The sequence below is a fragment of the Monodon monoceros genome, unplaced genomic scaffold (assembly GCF_005190385.1).
Source record: "Monodon monoceros isolate NGI ecotype Baffin Bay Population unplaced genomic scaffold, NGI_Narwhal_1 Super_Scaffold_19, whole genome shotgun sequence".
NCBI classification, from domain to species: Eukaryota; Metazoa; Chordata; class Mammalia; order Artiodactyla; family Monodontidae; genus Monodon; species Monodon monoceros.
The window spans coordinates 7,566,074-7,582,006 of NW_021703775.1; the positions used below are offsets into that span (position 1 = coordinate 7,566,074).

The 15,933-nt window shown below is 37.4% G+C and overlaps 1 protein-coding gene across 1 annotated transcript in view; it reads left to right on the forward strand.

The window, feature by feature from the left end:
- MGAT4A (alpha-1,3-mannosyl-glycoprotein 4-beta-N-acetylglucosaminyltransferase A) overlaps positions 1–15,933 on the forward strand; it is a 99,912-nt gene that overhangs the window by 33,912 nt on the left and 50,067 nt on the right. Inside the window, exons 2-3 of the mRNA XM_029231367.1 lie at positions 4,914–5,081; positions 7,188–7,328. Coding sequence (XP_029087200.1) covers positions 4,914–5,081; positions 7,188–7,328 — 309 coding nt within the window. The remainder of the gene's footprint in view (positions 1–4,913; positions 5,082–7,187; positions 7,329–15,933) is intronic.

Sequence of the window (15,933 nt, forward strand, 5' to 3'; positions counted from 1 at the left end):
AAGCAACTCTATGCCAATAAAATGGACAACCTGGAAGAAATGGACAAATTCTTAGAAAAGCACAACCTTCCAAGACTGAACCAAGAAGAAACAGAAAATATAAACAGACCAATCATAAACACTGAAATTGAGACTGTGATTAAAAATCTTCCAACAAACAAAAGCCCAGGACCAGATAGCTTCACAGGCAAATTCTACCAAACAGTTAGAGAATAGCTAACACCTGTCCTTCTCAAACTCTTCCAAAATATAGCAGAGGGAGGAACACTCCCAAACTCATTCTATGAGGCCATCATCACCCTGATACCAAAACTATACAGAGATGTCACAAAAAAAGAAAACTACAGGCTAACATTACTGATGCACATAGATACAAAAATCCTTAACAAAATACTAGCAAATAGAATCCAACAGCACATTAAAAGGATCATACACCATGATCAAGTGGGGTTTATCTCAGGAATGCAAGGATTCTTCAGTGTATGAAATCAGTCAATTTGATACACCATATTAACAAATTGAAGGATAAAAACTATATGATAAACTCAATAGATGCAGAAAAAGCTTTCTAGAAAATTCAACACCCATTTATGATAAAAAAAGCTCTCCAGAAAGTAGGCACAGAGGGAACCTACCTCAACATAATAAAAGCCATGTATGACAAACCCACAGCCAACATTGTTCTCAGTGGTGAAAAACTGAAAGCATTTCCTCTAAGATCAGGAACAAGACAAGGTTGCCCAGTCTCACCACTGTTATTCAACATAGTTTTGGAAGTTTTGGCCACAGGAATCAGGGAAGAAAAAGAAATTAAAGGCATCCAAATCAGAAGAGAAGTAAAACTGTCACTGTTTGCAGATAACATGTTACTATACATAGAGAAGCCTTAAGATGCTACCAGAAAACTACTAGAGCTAATCAGTGAATTTGGTAGAGTAGCAGGATACAAAATTAATGCACAGAAATCTCTTGCATTCCTATATGCAAATGAAAGAGAAATTCAGGAAACACTCCCATTTATCATTGCAACAAAAAGGATAGAATACCTAGGAATAAACCTACCTAAGGAGACAAAAGTCCTGTATGCAGAAAACTATAAGACACTGATAAAAGAAATTAAAGGTGGTACAAGCAGATGGAGAGATATACCATGTCCTCAGATTGGAAGCATCAACATTGTGAAAACGACTGTACTACCCAAAGCAATCTACAGATTCAATGCAATCCCCATCAAACTACCACTGGCATTGTTCACAGAACTAGAACAAAAAAAAGTCACAATTTGTATGGAAACGCAAACGACCCCAAAAGCCAAAGCAATCTAAAAAAGAAAAACGGAGCTGGAAGAATCAGGTTCCCAGACTTCAGACTATACTACAAAGCTACAGTAATCAGGACCGTATGGTACTGGCACAAAGACAGAAATATAGATCAATGGAATAGGATAGAAAGCCCAGAGAGAACCCCATGCACATATGGTCACCTTATTTTTGATAAAGGGGAGAAGAGTATACAGTGGAGAAAAGGCAGCATCTTCAATAAGTGGTGCTGGGAAAGCTGGACAGTTGCATGTAAAAGAATGAAATTAGAACACTTCCTAACACCATACACAAAAATAAACTCAAAATGGATTAAAGACCAAATGTAACGCCAGACACTATCAAACACTTAGAGGAAAATGTAGGCAGAACACTCTAGGACATAAGTCACAGCAAGATCCTTTTTGACCCACTTCCTAGAGAAATGGAAATAAAAACAAAAATAAACAAATGGGACCTAATGAAACTTAAAAGCTTTTGCACAGCAAAGGAAACCATAAACAAAATGAAAAGACCACCCTCAGAATGAGAGAAAATATTTGCAAACGAAGCAACTGACAAACGATTGATGTCCGAAACGTAGAAGCAGCTCATGCAGCTCAATCTCACTAAAGCAAACAACCCAATCCAAAAATGGGCAGAAGACTGAAATAGACATTTCTCCAAAGAAGATATACAGATTGCCAACAAACACATGAAAAGATGCTCAACATCACTAATCATTAGAGAAATGCAAATCAAAACTACAGTGAGATATCACCTCACAGTGGTCAGAATGGCCATCATCAAAAAATCTACAAACAGTAAATGCTGGAGAGGGTGTGGAGAAAAGGAACCCTCCTGCACTGCTGATGGGAATGTAAATTGATACCGCCTCTATGGAGAACAGTATGGAGGTTCCTTAAAGAACTAAAAGTAGAACTACCATATGACCCAGCAATCCCACTACTGGGCATATACCCTGAGAAAACCATAATTCAAAAAGAGTCATGTACCACAACGTTCATTGCAGCACTATTTACAATAGCCAGGACATGGAAGCAACCTAAGTGTTCATCGACAGGTGAGTGGATAAAGAAGATCATATGTACAATGGAATATTAGCCATAAAAAGAAATGAAATCGAGTTATTTGTAGTGAGGAGGATGGGCATAGAGTCTGTCATACAGAGTGAAGTAAGTCAGAAAGAGAAAAACAAATACTGTATGCTACACATATATGTGGAATCTAAGAAGAAAAAAAACGGTTCTGATTAACCTAAGGGCAAGACAGAAATAAAGACAGAGACGTAGAGAATGGACTTAAGGACATGGGGAGGGGGAAGGGTAAGCTGGGGTGAAGTGAGAGAGCAGCATTGACATATATACACTACGAAATGTAAGATAGCCAGTGGGAAGCAGCCGCATAGCACAGGGAGATCAGCTCGGTGCTTTGTGACCACCTAGAGGGGTGGGATATGGAAGGTGGGAGGGAGACCCAAGAGGGAGGGGATATGGGGATATATGTATGCATATAGCTGATTCACTTTGTTATCCAGCAGAAACTAACACACCATTGTAAAGCAATTATACTCCAATAAAGATGTTAAAATAATGTAAAATAAAATAAAATAACATTTTCTTACTTGCCACAAGAATGCTCCAGGTTCATCTTAAAGTTATTTTTCCAAAGGGTTCTAATTCTTTTTTAGTGGCAGAGGTCTAGAATTCACTATCTTGGCACCGTGTAAGTGGTAAGAGGTAAAGGGGGAAGAAATCACAGAACAGTTCACTCATGCTCATTTTGGACACAATCTGCTTGGCGTGATCGGCCCTTGTCCCTACTGTTTAGACTAGGCATTTAACACGGTTTTCATTTCTGTAGCCTTATAGTATGTTCTGATTTCAGAGCAAGTTACCTATTATTATTTCTAATTGTTTTGACCTTTTAAAAATATTCTGTTTTTTACATGAATTTTAGAATCACATGTCAAAATTCAAGTTCCAAAAAATTTTCGTTGATGTTTTAAAAAGTGTTGCATTTATTATTAGTTTAGGGTAGGATTTATCTATTTTTTTTTGCAAGATTGGGATTAATAAATGACTTCATTTTTTTCTTCCATTACAGGCTCCAGGAAAAGGCTTATAGTTTTTATCACATAACTCTCGTATGCCTCTTGTTAAAATTGTTATAGTATAATTGTTCGTAGTTTTGTGTTTGTGGATAGTATCTTTTTAACATTTCTTCTATTGTCAGTTAACACATATGGAAAAGTGCCTAAACCATGGATGTATAGTAATGAATTTTATTTAACCAGGAACCAGGTCAATAAATAGAACCTTGCTGGCACCCTGAGACTCCCCTGTATGCCCTTTCCTAATCACAACCCCCCTCCCTTCCTTTCCTCCTAAAGCCAGCAAATTACGGAAACTAGAGCTGCTTATTAATACATTGTTCAATACAGGGAAATATGACAGTTAAGCAGGGGAGGCTTTCTTCCCTGCCACAGAATTCTTCAGAGGTATTTACTCTGTGGTCCTTTATGTAAGGGCCAAAGAATAATATAATTGACTATTTTTAAGGCTAGCTTTATGAGACAGGCAGATTTATATTTCTTAATTCTGTTTTGTACAGAACGATTCCATCCTTGATTGAGTAAAGCAGAGATTACAATATAAATTAAAAAGAGTCTTTCCAAGGTTTGTTTTGTTTAGATGTCAAAATAGTAGCCTTAGATTATCTAGCTTGATAGAGAAGCTGAAACGGTTGTTCTGATTTTTCTTAGTTTAATGAGGTTGTGGAAATTGTTCAGACCATTTACCAGCCTCAGCTCCCTTCCGGTGCTGCTGATCAAGATAAATGCATGGTTTCTTTTCTGCCTCTCTTAGATTTTGGTGTCCAGTTCTGTCTTGGGGCCTCTTCTCACTGTGTACTTTGTATCTGAGCTGTCTCATACTATTGCTTCAGTGCCTACGTTTATCCTCATAAGATCCACTTTTATTTCCCAGACCAGGCTTTCCTGCCCTGTGATTCTCTTAAATTCAAATAATTGACTTTTAGGGTCATCTTAACATCTACCTGATTGAGTTGTTAGGGATCAGGAATTTGACCAAAGTCTGGCCTAGGGAGATTTTTGCAGAATAGGAAGTACAGAGGAAACAGCCTATGGAAATGATTAGTTACGCTATAAAATATGTTATATTCATTATATTATTAGATATATTATGATTAGTTTCAATGCTTCATCTCTATCTTCATACAAATAGGGTCTTTATAGTTGTTTGTACCTTTTGAGAAATGATCTTGGTATTATGCTTGAAGTGTTAATTCCAAAAACTTTGTCTATTTCTCCCTATCTTTAACTTTCTGAAGTGCTAATTAGAAAGCGCCCATATTCTTACAGATATTAATAGCACTAAGTTAGTGGTGGCTTTGCCACCACGTTGTTAGTTGGGGCTCTTTTTTATTTTCAGCTCTGTCTCAGTGAATTCATAAATGAATATCTGTTTCTGAAAAATGCAACTTTAAAATCCCTAATGTTACAATTCTGTTTCGATTATAGTGGGTTTTTTTTTTTTAAAGAAATATACTAATAACTTTTGGTTTTGCTCCTAGAAAAACTGATTGCTTATCAACGAGAATTTCTTGCTTTGAAAGAACGGCTCCGAATAGCTGAACACAGAATCTCTCAGCGGTCTTCCGAACTCAATGCCATTGTACAGCAGTTCAAGCGTGTAGGAGCAGAAACAAACAGAAGTAAGGATACGGTGAATAAATTTTCAGGTACAGACGATAGTTTTGGTTTTATGAAAAGATTACATTTTCAACGGGTCATGTGAAATACTCTCTTTGAAAGTTGTCTAGAGTCGCTTATCAGCCAACATTTGTTACCCTCTACAGAGAGAAAAATCACCATACAAAACTTTTTCTATTGTGGTTAATTATAAAACAAGTTTATTAATTGCTAAATTTGATTTAAAGAGAGTAATATTAAGTTTCAGTTGTATAAATTTCACTGCCAATAGTGAAGAACCAGCATCTTTTAAAAAAAACATTTAGAATGAGACTAAAATTTAACTTGGTGTTTATGCATATTTCTGTTGTGACTTGTGTGGACTTCAGATGGACTCTGGGGAACCTTTGAGCTATTTGAAGCAATTAGTGGTCTCAGATATGACTTATAAGAAATTAAAAGATGTAGTTTTATAATGGGTACTTTTGGGGGTACCTGACCTGTTCCCTCTCTGAGAAATTCTGGTCTGAGTGAAATGAATATCAACCATCTCCTGTTTCTTTCCTATTCTTATTCTAATGACTAAATTGATATATGTATATAATCAGTTGACTCCAAATCTACAAAATCTTCCAAGAATAATATACATTTTCATTTAGCATTATCTGTTATAATCTTTCACCATTAATTCCTCTCATCTTGAGATTCACTACCTTACCTTATTTTTAGAGATTCATGCCCCTTTCTTCCCCTCCTGATTATAAAATTTGTATTATGGCACAGTAACATTTGAAATTATGGAATGGTTAACATTCTTTGTTTTCTTCTAGTCTTTTTTCCATGCATATTTTTCTTCAAAAGTGTAATTGTGTGTTTTATGGCCTTATTTTTGCTCTTGAAATTATGCTATTAGCATTTTACTATGGCATTGAATATTCTTTTAAAATACCATTTTTGATGACATATATATCAGCTAATCATATACTATATTAAATATGTTTCTACAAATAGGCAAATGGGTTGTTCTTGTCCCCCAACTTATAACTCTGTGAAGAACATCTCTGTATATAAATCAATTACTTGTATGGTAGGCCTTAAGTTATTTTCATTAGATTATGACTTTCTTAAAAACAGAATCTGTGTTTTGATGACTGTTGATTTCCAACCACATGCCACAGTGGCTGGAACAAAACCGATAATTCACTAAATATTTATTGATTGCATAGAAGTTAAATTCCTAAAAGGGAAATTACTGAATAATAGGGCAGGAATGTTTTAAGGGTTTTGATGCTGTTCTTAATAGCTGAAACATTTATCACATTATCACCACAATTTAATATTACTGTTTAATCTGCTAACTTAATTTGATGGGTAGATATTGTTGTCTTGTAATTTGTAGTTGTTGCTTTTACATGAGGTTAAACTTTAATTGCATGTGTGATAGTTTCGTTTCTTTTGTGAACTTTCGGTTCTGAATATTCAGAGTATTTTAAGGGAATTTTCATATTGCTCTGTATAAAATTGTTACTGAGACTGCAAGTCCTTACTGCTAGCTTCCTTATTTAAAAGGTTAAGTTCTAGTTCAATGGAATTGTAAAACAATATTGATTATCCTATCAAGGTTTTATTTTCTATTATATTAAATGGTTCATTGGTTCCTCTCATAAAAACTGAAAAACGATTTGAAAGTTATGAACTGTACCAAACATTCTCAACTTGTGCTGTTTAAATTAGTGTACCTGAACTAAAAAAAAAAATCTTCCATGTGAAATTTTGGTCAAATATAATAGCATAAAAAAGTGAAAGTTACTGGTGGTCGTTGTACTTATTATTATTACATTTTCATGAGTGGATAGCGTGTTTACAGTCTGTCCCCCAGGGCTTGAGTTCTGACACATTATACAGGTGAGTGGTTCACATTCTATCTTCTCGTGGTACTCTGGCTGACCTTTTTAGCTTCATTCAGACCGTTCTCATCGTCATGACTCTGTGAGACTCTGGTTGCCTAAGTGTCCATGGAAATATCATTGACCAAAGTATGAAATTAGGATAGAAAATTCTTTTAGTTCTCATAAATTTTTACCACTATCTTTGTAACATCAGCAACTTCTATAAGTGAGGTATTACCGTGGATTGATTATACTTCTGTATTTCAGATGGTACCCTAAAGCTCTTGAGGGAGTTAACAAGCAAAAAATCTCTTCAAGTGCCAAGTATTTATTATCATTTGCCTCATTTATTACAAAATGAAGGAAGCCTTCAACCTGTTGTGCAGATTGGTAATGGAAGAACAGGAGGTATGTTTGTTTTGTTTCCTGTTGTATTTGCACTGCTGGTCTTAATTATGTCTTGGAGTATTATGTTGACCATTATAAGTCAGGCAAGTCGGGAGTCAAGATGGCGGACTAGGAGGATGCAGAATTCGCATCTCTGCACAACTAGGGCACCTACCAGGCACCAGTGGGGGACCACAGACACCTAAGGGGCGGGAGGAACCCCCAGTGATGGGGAAGGACGTGGGGCGTGGGGGGAGTGAAGGGGGAGGAGAAGTGGAGGCGGGACAGGACTGGCGTCCCTGAGGGGTGGCTGGGGGAGGGGAAGGGATCCCATGCCAAAGCGGGAAATTGGGGAACCACTGGGAGAGCAGAGGATCAAAAGGGAGCGTGGCCAGGTTTCCCCTGCCCACTTGGGCCCCTGGGAGCCTGCTGAGATCCCAGGACTGGTCCTCTGACCACCAAGGCCCCCTCCAGCCATGCGGGTCCTGAGGGAGTGGGAGGGAGGGAAGGGGAGCAAAAATAAAGGCCGGACCTCTGGGTGGGAGAGGGGAGGAGTTCCTACACCCAGCGGGACCCACCCACGGTTAGGGGTCCAGTGGTGACGGGGGAGACCCTGGGGGAGACGGTGGGGGAGGGGTGTGGAGGAACAAAAGGGAACGCGGGCAACGCTTTCCCTGTCCACTTACGCACTGGGGAGCCTGTTGGGCTTCTGGGCCTAATCCTCTACCCTTGGAACCTCCCTCTTGCCATGCCAAGCCCAAGCCCCGACCCTACACCCCCATCTCTACACTCAGAGGACCCCCCTGCATCGCGCTGGGCGTAAACCCCACCCACACACCCTCACTCAGGGCCTTACCTCCAAACTCTGGAACTCCGCACTCCAGAGGCCCTCCTTTAGACATGCTGCCTCTCTCCTTCCATGCAGGTCCTAAGCAGAGGCCCCGCCCCACGCTTGAACGTCACCCTGCCTAGGCCCCGCCCCCAAGTCCTTTTCTGGCTGTGTGTCTTGAGCCTAGGACCCGCCCCATGCTCACATCCACCTGCCTTGTTCCCCCCCACCCTAAACCCCGCTGCTGCCTAAGTTCCACCCCTGCCTAAACTCCGCCCCCATAGCCAAGGCTTTTTTTTTCCCTTTTTTCCTCTTTTAGATTGGGGTTGTGTTTTACCTTGTTGATTCATTTATATTCTTATTGTTCCTAATCTTTTATTTTTCTAATTTTATTTTATTCCTTATACTTTGTTATAGTTCTCTCCTTTTGGCTTGTTCACCCCCCTTTTTTTTCTTTTTTCTGTTGTGGTTTTATTTTACCTTGTTGCAGTTGTTTCAATTATATTTTTATTTTTCCTAATATATCTTTCTAATTTTATTTTGTTTTTTATTCTTTGATATTGTACTGCTCCTTTTTTCTTTCTTTCTTTCTTTTTTCTTTTTTTTTGCCACGTCATGCAGCTTGTGGGATCTTAGTTCCCAGGCCAGAGGTTGGGCCAGAGTTCCTGTGGTGGGAGCTCCAATTCCTAACCGCTGGACTAACAGAGAACCTCAGACCCCAGGGAATATTAATCAGAGTGAGGCCTCCTGGAGGTTCTAATCTCAGCACCAAGACCTGGCTCTATCCAACTGCCTGCAAACTCCGGTGCTGGACACTTCAGGCCAAACAACAAGTAAGATAGGAATATAGCCTCACCCATCAAAAAAAAAAAAAAGAAATGAGAAAAAATATGTTACAGATGAAGGAGCAAGGTAAAAACCTACAAGACCAAATAAATGAAGACAAAATACGCAACCTACCTGAAAAAGAATTCAGAATAATGACAGTAAAGATGACCCCAAATCTTGAAAACAGAATGGAGAAAATATAAGAAACATTTAACAAGGATCTAGAAGAACTAAAGAGCAAAGAAACAGTGATGAACAAAATAACTGAAATTAAAAATACTGTGAAAGGAATCAATAGCAGAATAACTGAGGCAGAAGAATGGATAAGTGACCTGGAAGATAAAATGGTGGAAATAACTTCCAGGGAGAAGAATAAAGAAAAAAGAATGAAAAGAATTGAGGACAGTCTCAGAGACCTCTGAGACAACATTAAATGCACCAACATTCGAATTACAGGGGCCCCAGAAGAAGAAGAGAAAAAGGGTCTGAGAAAATATTTGAAGAGATTATAGTCGAAAACTTCCCTAACATGGGAATGGAAATAGTCAATCAAGTCCAGGAAGCACAGAGTCCCATACAGGATAAACCCAAAGAGAAACACACTGAGACACATATTATTCAAACTATCAAAAATTAAATACAAAGAAAAAATATTAAAAGAAGCAAGGGAAAAACAACAAATAACATACAAGGGAATCCCCATAAGGTTAACAGCTGATCTTTCAGCAGAAACTCTGCAAGCCAGAAGGGAGTGACAGGACATATTTAAAGTGATGAAAGGGAAAAACCTACAACCAAGATTACTCTACCCAGCAAGGATCTCATTCAGCTTTGACAGAGAAATTAAAACCTTTACAGACAAGCAAAAGCTAAGAGAATTCACCACCACCAAACCAGCTCTACAACAAATGCTAAAGGAACTTCTCTAAGTGGGAAACACAAGAGAAGAAAAGGACCTACAAAAACAAACCCAAAACAATGAAGAAAATGGTAGTAGGAACATACATCGATAATTATCTTAAATGTAAATGGATTAAATGCTCCAGCCAAAAGATATAGACTGGCTGAATGGATACAAAAACACGACCCATATATGTGCTGTATACAAGAGACCCACTTCAGACCTAGGGACACATACAGACTGAAAGTGAGGAGATGGAAAAAGAGATTCCATGCAAATGGAAATCAAAAGAAAGCTGGAGTAGCAATTCTCATATCAGACAAAATAGACTTAAAATAAAGACTGTTACAAGAGACAAAGAAGGACACTAAATAATAATCAAGGGATCAACCCAAGAAAAATATATAACCATTTTAAATATTTATGCACCCAACATAGGAGCACCTCAATACATAAGGCAAATGCTAACAGCCATAAAAGAGGGGATCTACAGGAACACAGTCATAGTAGGGGAGTTTAACACCCCACTTTCACCAATGGACAGATCATCCAAAATGAAAATAAATAAGGAAACGTAAGCTTTAAATGACACATTAAACAAGATGGACTTAATTGATATTTATAGAACATTCCATCCCAAAACAAGAGAATACACTTTCTTCTCAAGTGCTCATGGAACATTCTCCAGGATAGACCACATCTTGGGTTACAAGTCAAGCCTTGATAAATTTAAGCAAATTGAAATCGTTATCAAGTATCTTTTCCAACCACAGTTCTATGAGAGTAGATATCAATTAGAGGAAAAAAACTGTAAAGTATACAAACACATGGAGGCTAAACAATACACTACTAAACAACCAAGAGATCACTGAAGAAATCAAAGAAGAAATCAAAAAATACCTAGAAACAAATGACAATGAAAACACGACGACTGAAAATCTGTGGGATGTGACAAGAGCAGTTCTAAGAGGGAAGTTTATAGCAATACAATCCTACCTCAAGAAACAAGAAAAATATCAAATAAACAACCTAACCTTATACCTAAAGCAATTAGAAAAGAAGAACAAAAAAACCCCAAAGTTAGCAGAAGGAAAGAAATCATAAAAACCAGATCAGAAATAAATGAAAAAGAAATGAAGGAAACAATAGTAAAGATCAGTACAACTAAAAGCTGGTTCTTTGAGAAGATAAACAAAATTGATAAACCATTAGCCAGACTCATCAAGAAAAAAAGGGAGAAGACTCAAACCAACAGAATAAGAAATGAAAAAGTAGAAGTAACAGCTGACACTGCAGAAATACAAAGGATCATGTGAGATTACTACAAGCAACTCTATGCCAATAAAATAGACAACCTGGAAGAAATGGACAAATTCTTAAAAAAGCACAGCCTTCTGAGACTGAACCAGGAAGAAATAGAAAATATAAAGAGACCAGTCACAAGTCTGAACTGAAACTGTGATTAAAAATCTTCCAACAAACAAAAGCCCGGGACCAGATGGCTTCACAGGAGAATTCTATCAAACATTTAGAGGAGCGCTAACATCTATCCTTCTCCAACTCTTCCAAAATACAGCAGAGGGAGTAACACTCCCAAACTCATTCTATGAGGCCATCATCACCCTGATACCAAAAGCATACAGAGATGTCACAAAGAAAGAAAACTACAGGCCAATATCACTGATGAACATAGATGCACAAATCCTCAACAAAATACTAGCAAACAGGATCCAACAGCACACTAAAAGGATTATACACCATGATCAAGTGGGGTTTATCTCAGGAATGCAAGGATTCTTCAGTATATGCAAATCAATCCATGTGATACACCATATTAACAAACTGAAGGATAAAAACCATATCATCATCTCAATAGATGCAGAAAAAGCTTCTTACAAAATGCAACACCCATTAATGATAAAAACCCTCTATAAAGTAGGCACAGAGGGATCTTTCCTCAACATAATAAAGGTCATATATGACAAACCCACAGCCATCATCGTTCTCAATGGTGAAACACTGAAAGCATTTCCTCTAAGATCAGGAACAAGACAAGGTTGCCTACTCTCACCACTATTTTTCAACATAGTTTTGGAAGTTTTAGCCACAGCAGTCGGGGAAGAAAAAGAAATTAAAGGCATCCAAATTGGAAAAGAAGAAGTAAAACTGTCACTGTTTACAGATGACATGAGACTATACATAGAGAATCCTAAAGATGCTACCAGAAAACTACTAGAGCTAATCAGTGAACTTGGTAGAGTAGCAGGATACAAAATTAATGCACAGAAATCTCTTGCATTCCTATACACGATTGATGAAAAATATGAAAGATAAATTAAGGAAATATTCCCATTTACCATTGCAACAAAAAGAATAAAATACCTAGGAATAAACCTACCTAAGGAGACAAAAGACCTGTATGCAGAAAACTATAAGACACTGATGAAAGAAATGAAAAATGATACAAACAGATGGAGAGATATACCATGTTCTCGGATTGGAAGCATCAGCATTGTGAAAATGACTCTATTAATTACTCTATTACCCAAAGCAATCTACAGATTCAATGCAATCCCTATCAAACTACCAATGGCATTTTTCACAGAACTTGAACAAAAAATTTCACAGTTTGTATGGAAACACAAAAGACCCCAAATAGCCAAAGCAATCTTGAGAAAGAAAAACGGAGCTGGAGGAATCAGGCTCCTGGACTTCAGACTATACTACAAAGCTACAGTAATTAAGACAGTATGGTACTGGCACAAAAACAGAAATATAGATCAATGGAATAGGATAGAAAGCCCAGAGATAAACCCATGCACATATGGCCACCTTATCTTTGATAAAGGAAGCAAGAGAATATGATGGCAAAAAGACAACCTATTCAGTAAGTGGTGCTGGGAAAACTGGACAGTTGCATGTAAAAGAATGAAATTAGAACATTTCCTAACACCATACACAAAAATAAACTCAAAATGGATTAAAGACCTAAATGTAAGGCCAGGCACTATCAAACTCTTAGAGGAAAACCTAGGCAGAACCCTCTATGACATAAATCACAGCAAGATCCTTTTTGACCCACCTCCTAGAGAAATGGAAATAAAAACAAAAATAAACAAATGGGACCTAAAGAAACTTTTTAAAAGCTTTTGCACAGCAAAGGAAACCATAGACAAGACCGAAAGACAACCCTCAGAATGGGAGAAAATATTTGCAAACAAACCAACTGACAAAGGATTAATCTCCAAAATATACAAGCAGCTCATGCAGCTCAATCTCAGAAAAACAAACAATCCAATCAAAAATGGGCAGAAAACCTAAATAGACATTTCTCCAAGGAAGATATACAGATTGCCAACAAACACATGAAAAGATGCTCAACATCACTAATCATTAGAGAAAACCATATCAAAACCACAATGAGGTATCACCTCACACTGGTCAGTATGGCCATCATCAAAAATTCTACAAACAATAAATGCTGAAAAGGGTGTGGAGAAAAGGGAACCGTCTTGCACTGTTGGGGGGGAATGTAAATTGATACAGCCACTATGGAGAACAGTATGGAGGTTCCTTAAAAAACTAAAAATGGAACTACCATATGACCCAGCAATCCCACTATTAGGCATATACCCTGAGAAAACCATAATTCAAAAAGAGTCATGTACCACAATGTTCATTGCAGCACTATTTATAATAGCCTGGACGTGGAAGCAACCTAGGTGTCCATCGACAGATGAATGGATAAAGAAGATGTGGCACATATATACAATGGAACATTACTCAGACATAAAAAGAAATGAAATTGAGTTATTTGTAGTGAGGTGGATGGACCTAGAGTCTGTCATACAGAGTGAAGTAAGTCAGAAAGAGAAAAGCAAATACCGTATGCTAACACATATATATGGAATCTAAAAAAAAAAAAAGCAAGGAAAATAAACGGTTCTGATGAACCTAGGGGCAGGAGAGAAATAAAGATGCAGACATAGAAAATGGACTTGAGGAGTCGTGGAGGGGAAAGGATAAGCTGGGACGAAGTGAGAGTAGCATTGACATATATACACAGAAATGTAAAATAGCTAGCTAGTGGGAAGGAGCTGCATAGCGCAGGGAGATCAGTTTGGTGCTCTGTGACCACCTAGAGGGGTGGGATAGGGAGGGTGGGAGGGAGACGCAGGAGGGAGGGGATATGGGGATATATGTACGCATATAGTTGATTCACTTTGTTATACAGCAGAAACTAACACAACATTGTAAAGCAATTATAGTCCAATAAAGATGTTTAAAATTAATTAATTTTAAAAAAAGGCAGGTTAAAGTATAAAAAGTTCTTGATCTGTGCATAGTAACTTAGGAGTCATTCTAAACTCCATGTTGAAGGGAGTTAGATATTTTTCTCCAAAGACCAGAGTAATAGATGAGACATGTAGTTCAAGCCCTATCTCCAGGCAAAACAATGTTTAAACTTTTGAAACTTTTCTATTTTAAAAATTTGAGAGGTAAAGAAATAACTTTTTTTTCTTGTATCTTATTTCAACATTAATAGCTCTTACAGTCATGTCAAGAAAGTTTTTCATATGTCTGCCCCTACTTTTCTTACAGAAATAGAAGTATATAGTCACTTATATTTAACCTTTCATGCAGTAATAGAAATAATTTGGTTTGCATCTTTTTCCCAAAATACCTAAAAGATAATCTATGGCATTTTTTTCTCCTCTTTTTAGAGTCACCAGAGCTTCTTGAGTTTTCTTTGTGGGACTTATATATGATTCTTTTATACTTTTTATTTCTCCACTTTGAACTTTGTTAATCTTTTCTTTGTAGATTTTAGGATGTAGAGACAAATATTATTTTGTTCCTAAGTCTTTAACAAATGACAAAATCATTACTTCTTAGGTATTGAAATGAATCTTTATGATAATGTTTTTAAAAAGCTGATTCAATCTGCGTTTGATTCAATAGGATTCTTAGGTATCTTACTGGTTTTCGATATTCTAAGTTTTCACATTCATGATTTTTTAGTTCTGCCATCTTTCTATTTTATGAATCATTTAAAATTATACACTTTTCCTATGGAGGTGATACTTCTTAAATTATGTTCAGACTAACTCATTCTTCCATGTCTTTATTGATTCAAGAAATATTTTTACGGTACATACTGGATTACAAAGACTAATAAGATATGTAGTATGTTTTAAATTATGTTCTTTAGAACATTGATCATTAATTATTTCTGAAGTTGATAGTGTGTCTCTTCCTTTAATAATCACTATTTGGGTAAGTTGCCTTTGCCATTTCATGCATTTTTTGGTTTAGACTATTTCCTCATGAATAAGAAGCAAATGAAAAGGAAGTAGAAGTATTTTTTAAGTTATTTAAAACTTCCAAGGTCTCTAGTAAGTTCTTTTATAGTCAGCTCTTCTTATTTTATGAATGTGACATTCTCTTTCTTTTTTGAAGATGCTTATTCTAGCCCATTTGTTTATGACTTTATCCATCATAAATATAATATAATCTTGGTCAACCAGCTTTTCAGTGGTTAACATTCTTATTAAGCTGAAACAGTTTTTTTTTTTTTGCGGTACGCGGGCCTCTCACTGTCGTGGCCTCTCCCGTTACGGAGCACTGGCTCCGGACACGCAGGCTCAGCGGCCATGGCTCACGGGCCCAGCCGCTCCGCGGCATGTGGGATCTTCCCGGACCGGGGCACGAACCCGCGTCCCCTGCATCGGCCGGAGGACTGTCAACCACTGCGCCACCAGGGAAGCCCTGTTACTAGTCACATCCCCTCCCCCCAGCTCCGCAACCTAAGGGGACCTTACAGCATGCCCAGAAGGCAGGAAAAGCTGTCTTTTTTTGTGGTATTTTGTGCATTACCCCTAGCATGGATACTCTAATTCTGTAGATTTAGCCGAAATTAGTACTTTCCTTTTTAGTGCTTTTGGAGTCCTTGAGTGCCTTGGTTTAAACTAAAGAATTTAAATTTCAGCCCCAAAACAGTCTATTTGGGAGAAGTGGCTTCTTCTCTAAACATGCCATCTAAACTTAAAACAGAAACAGAACAACTT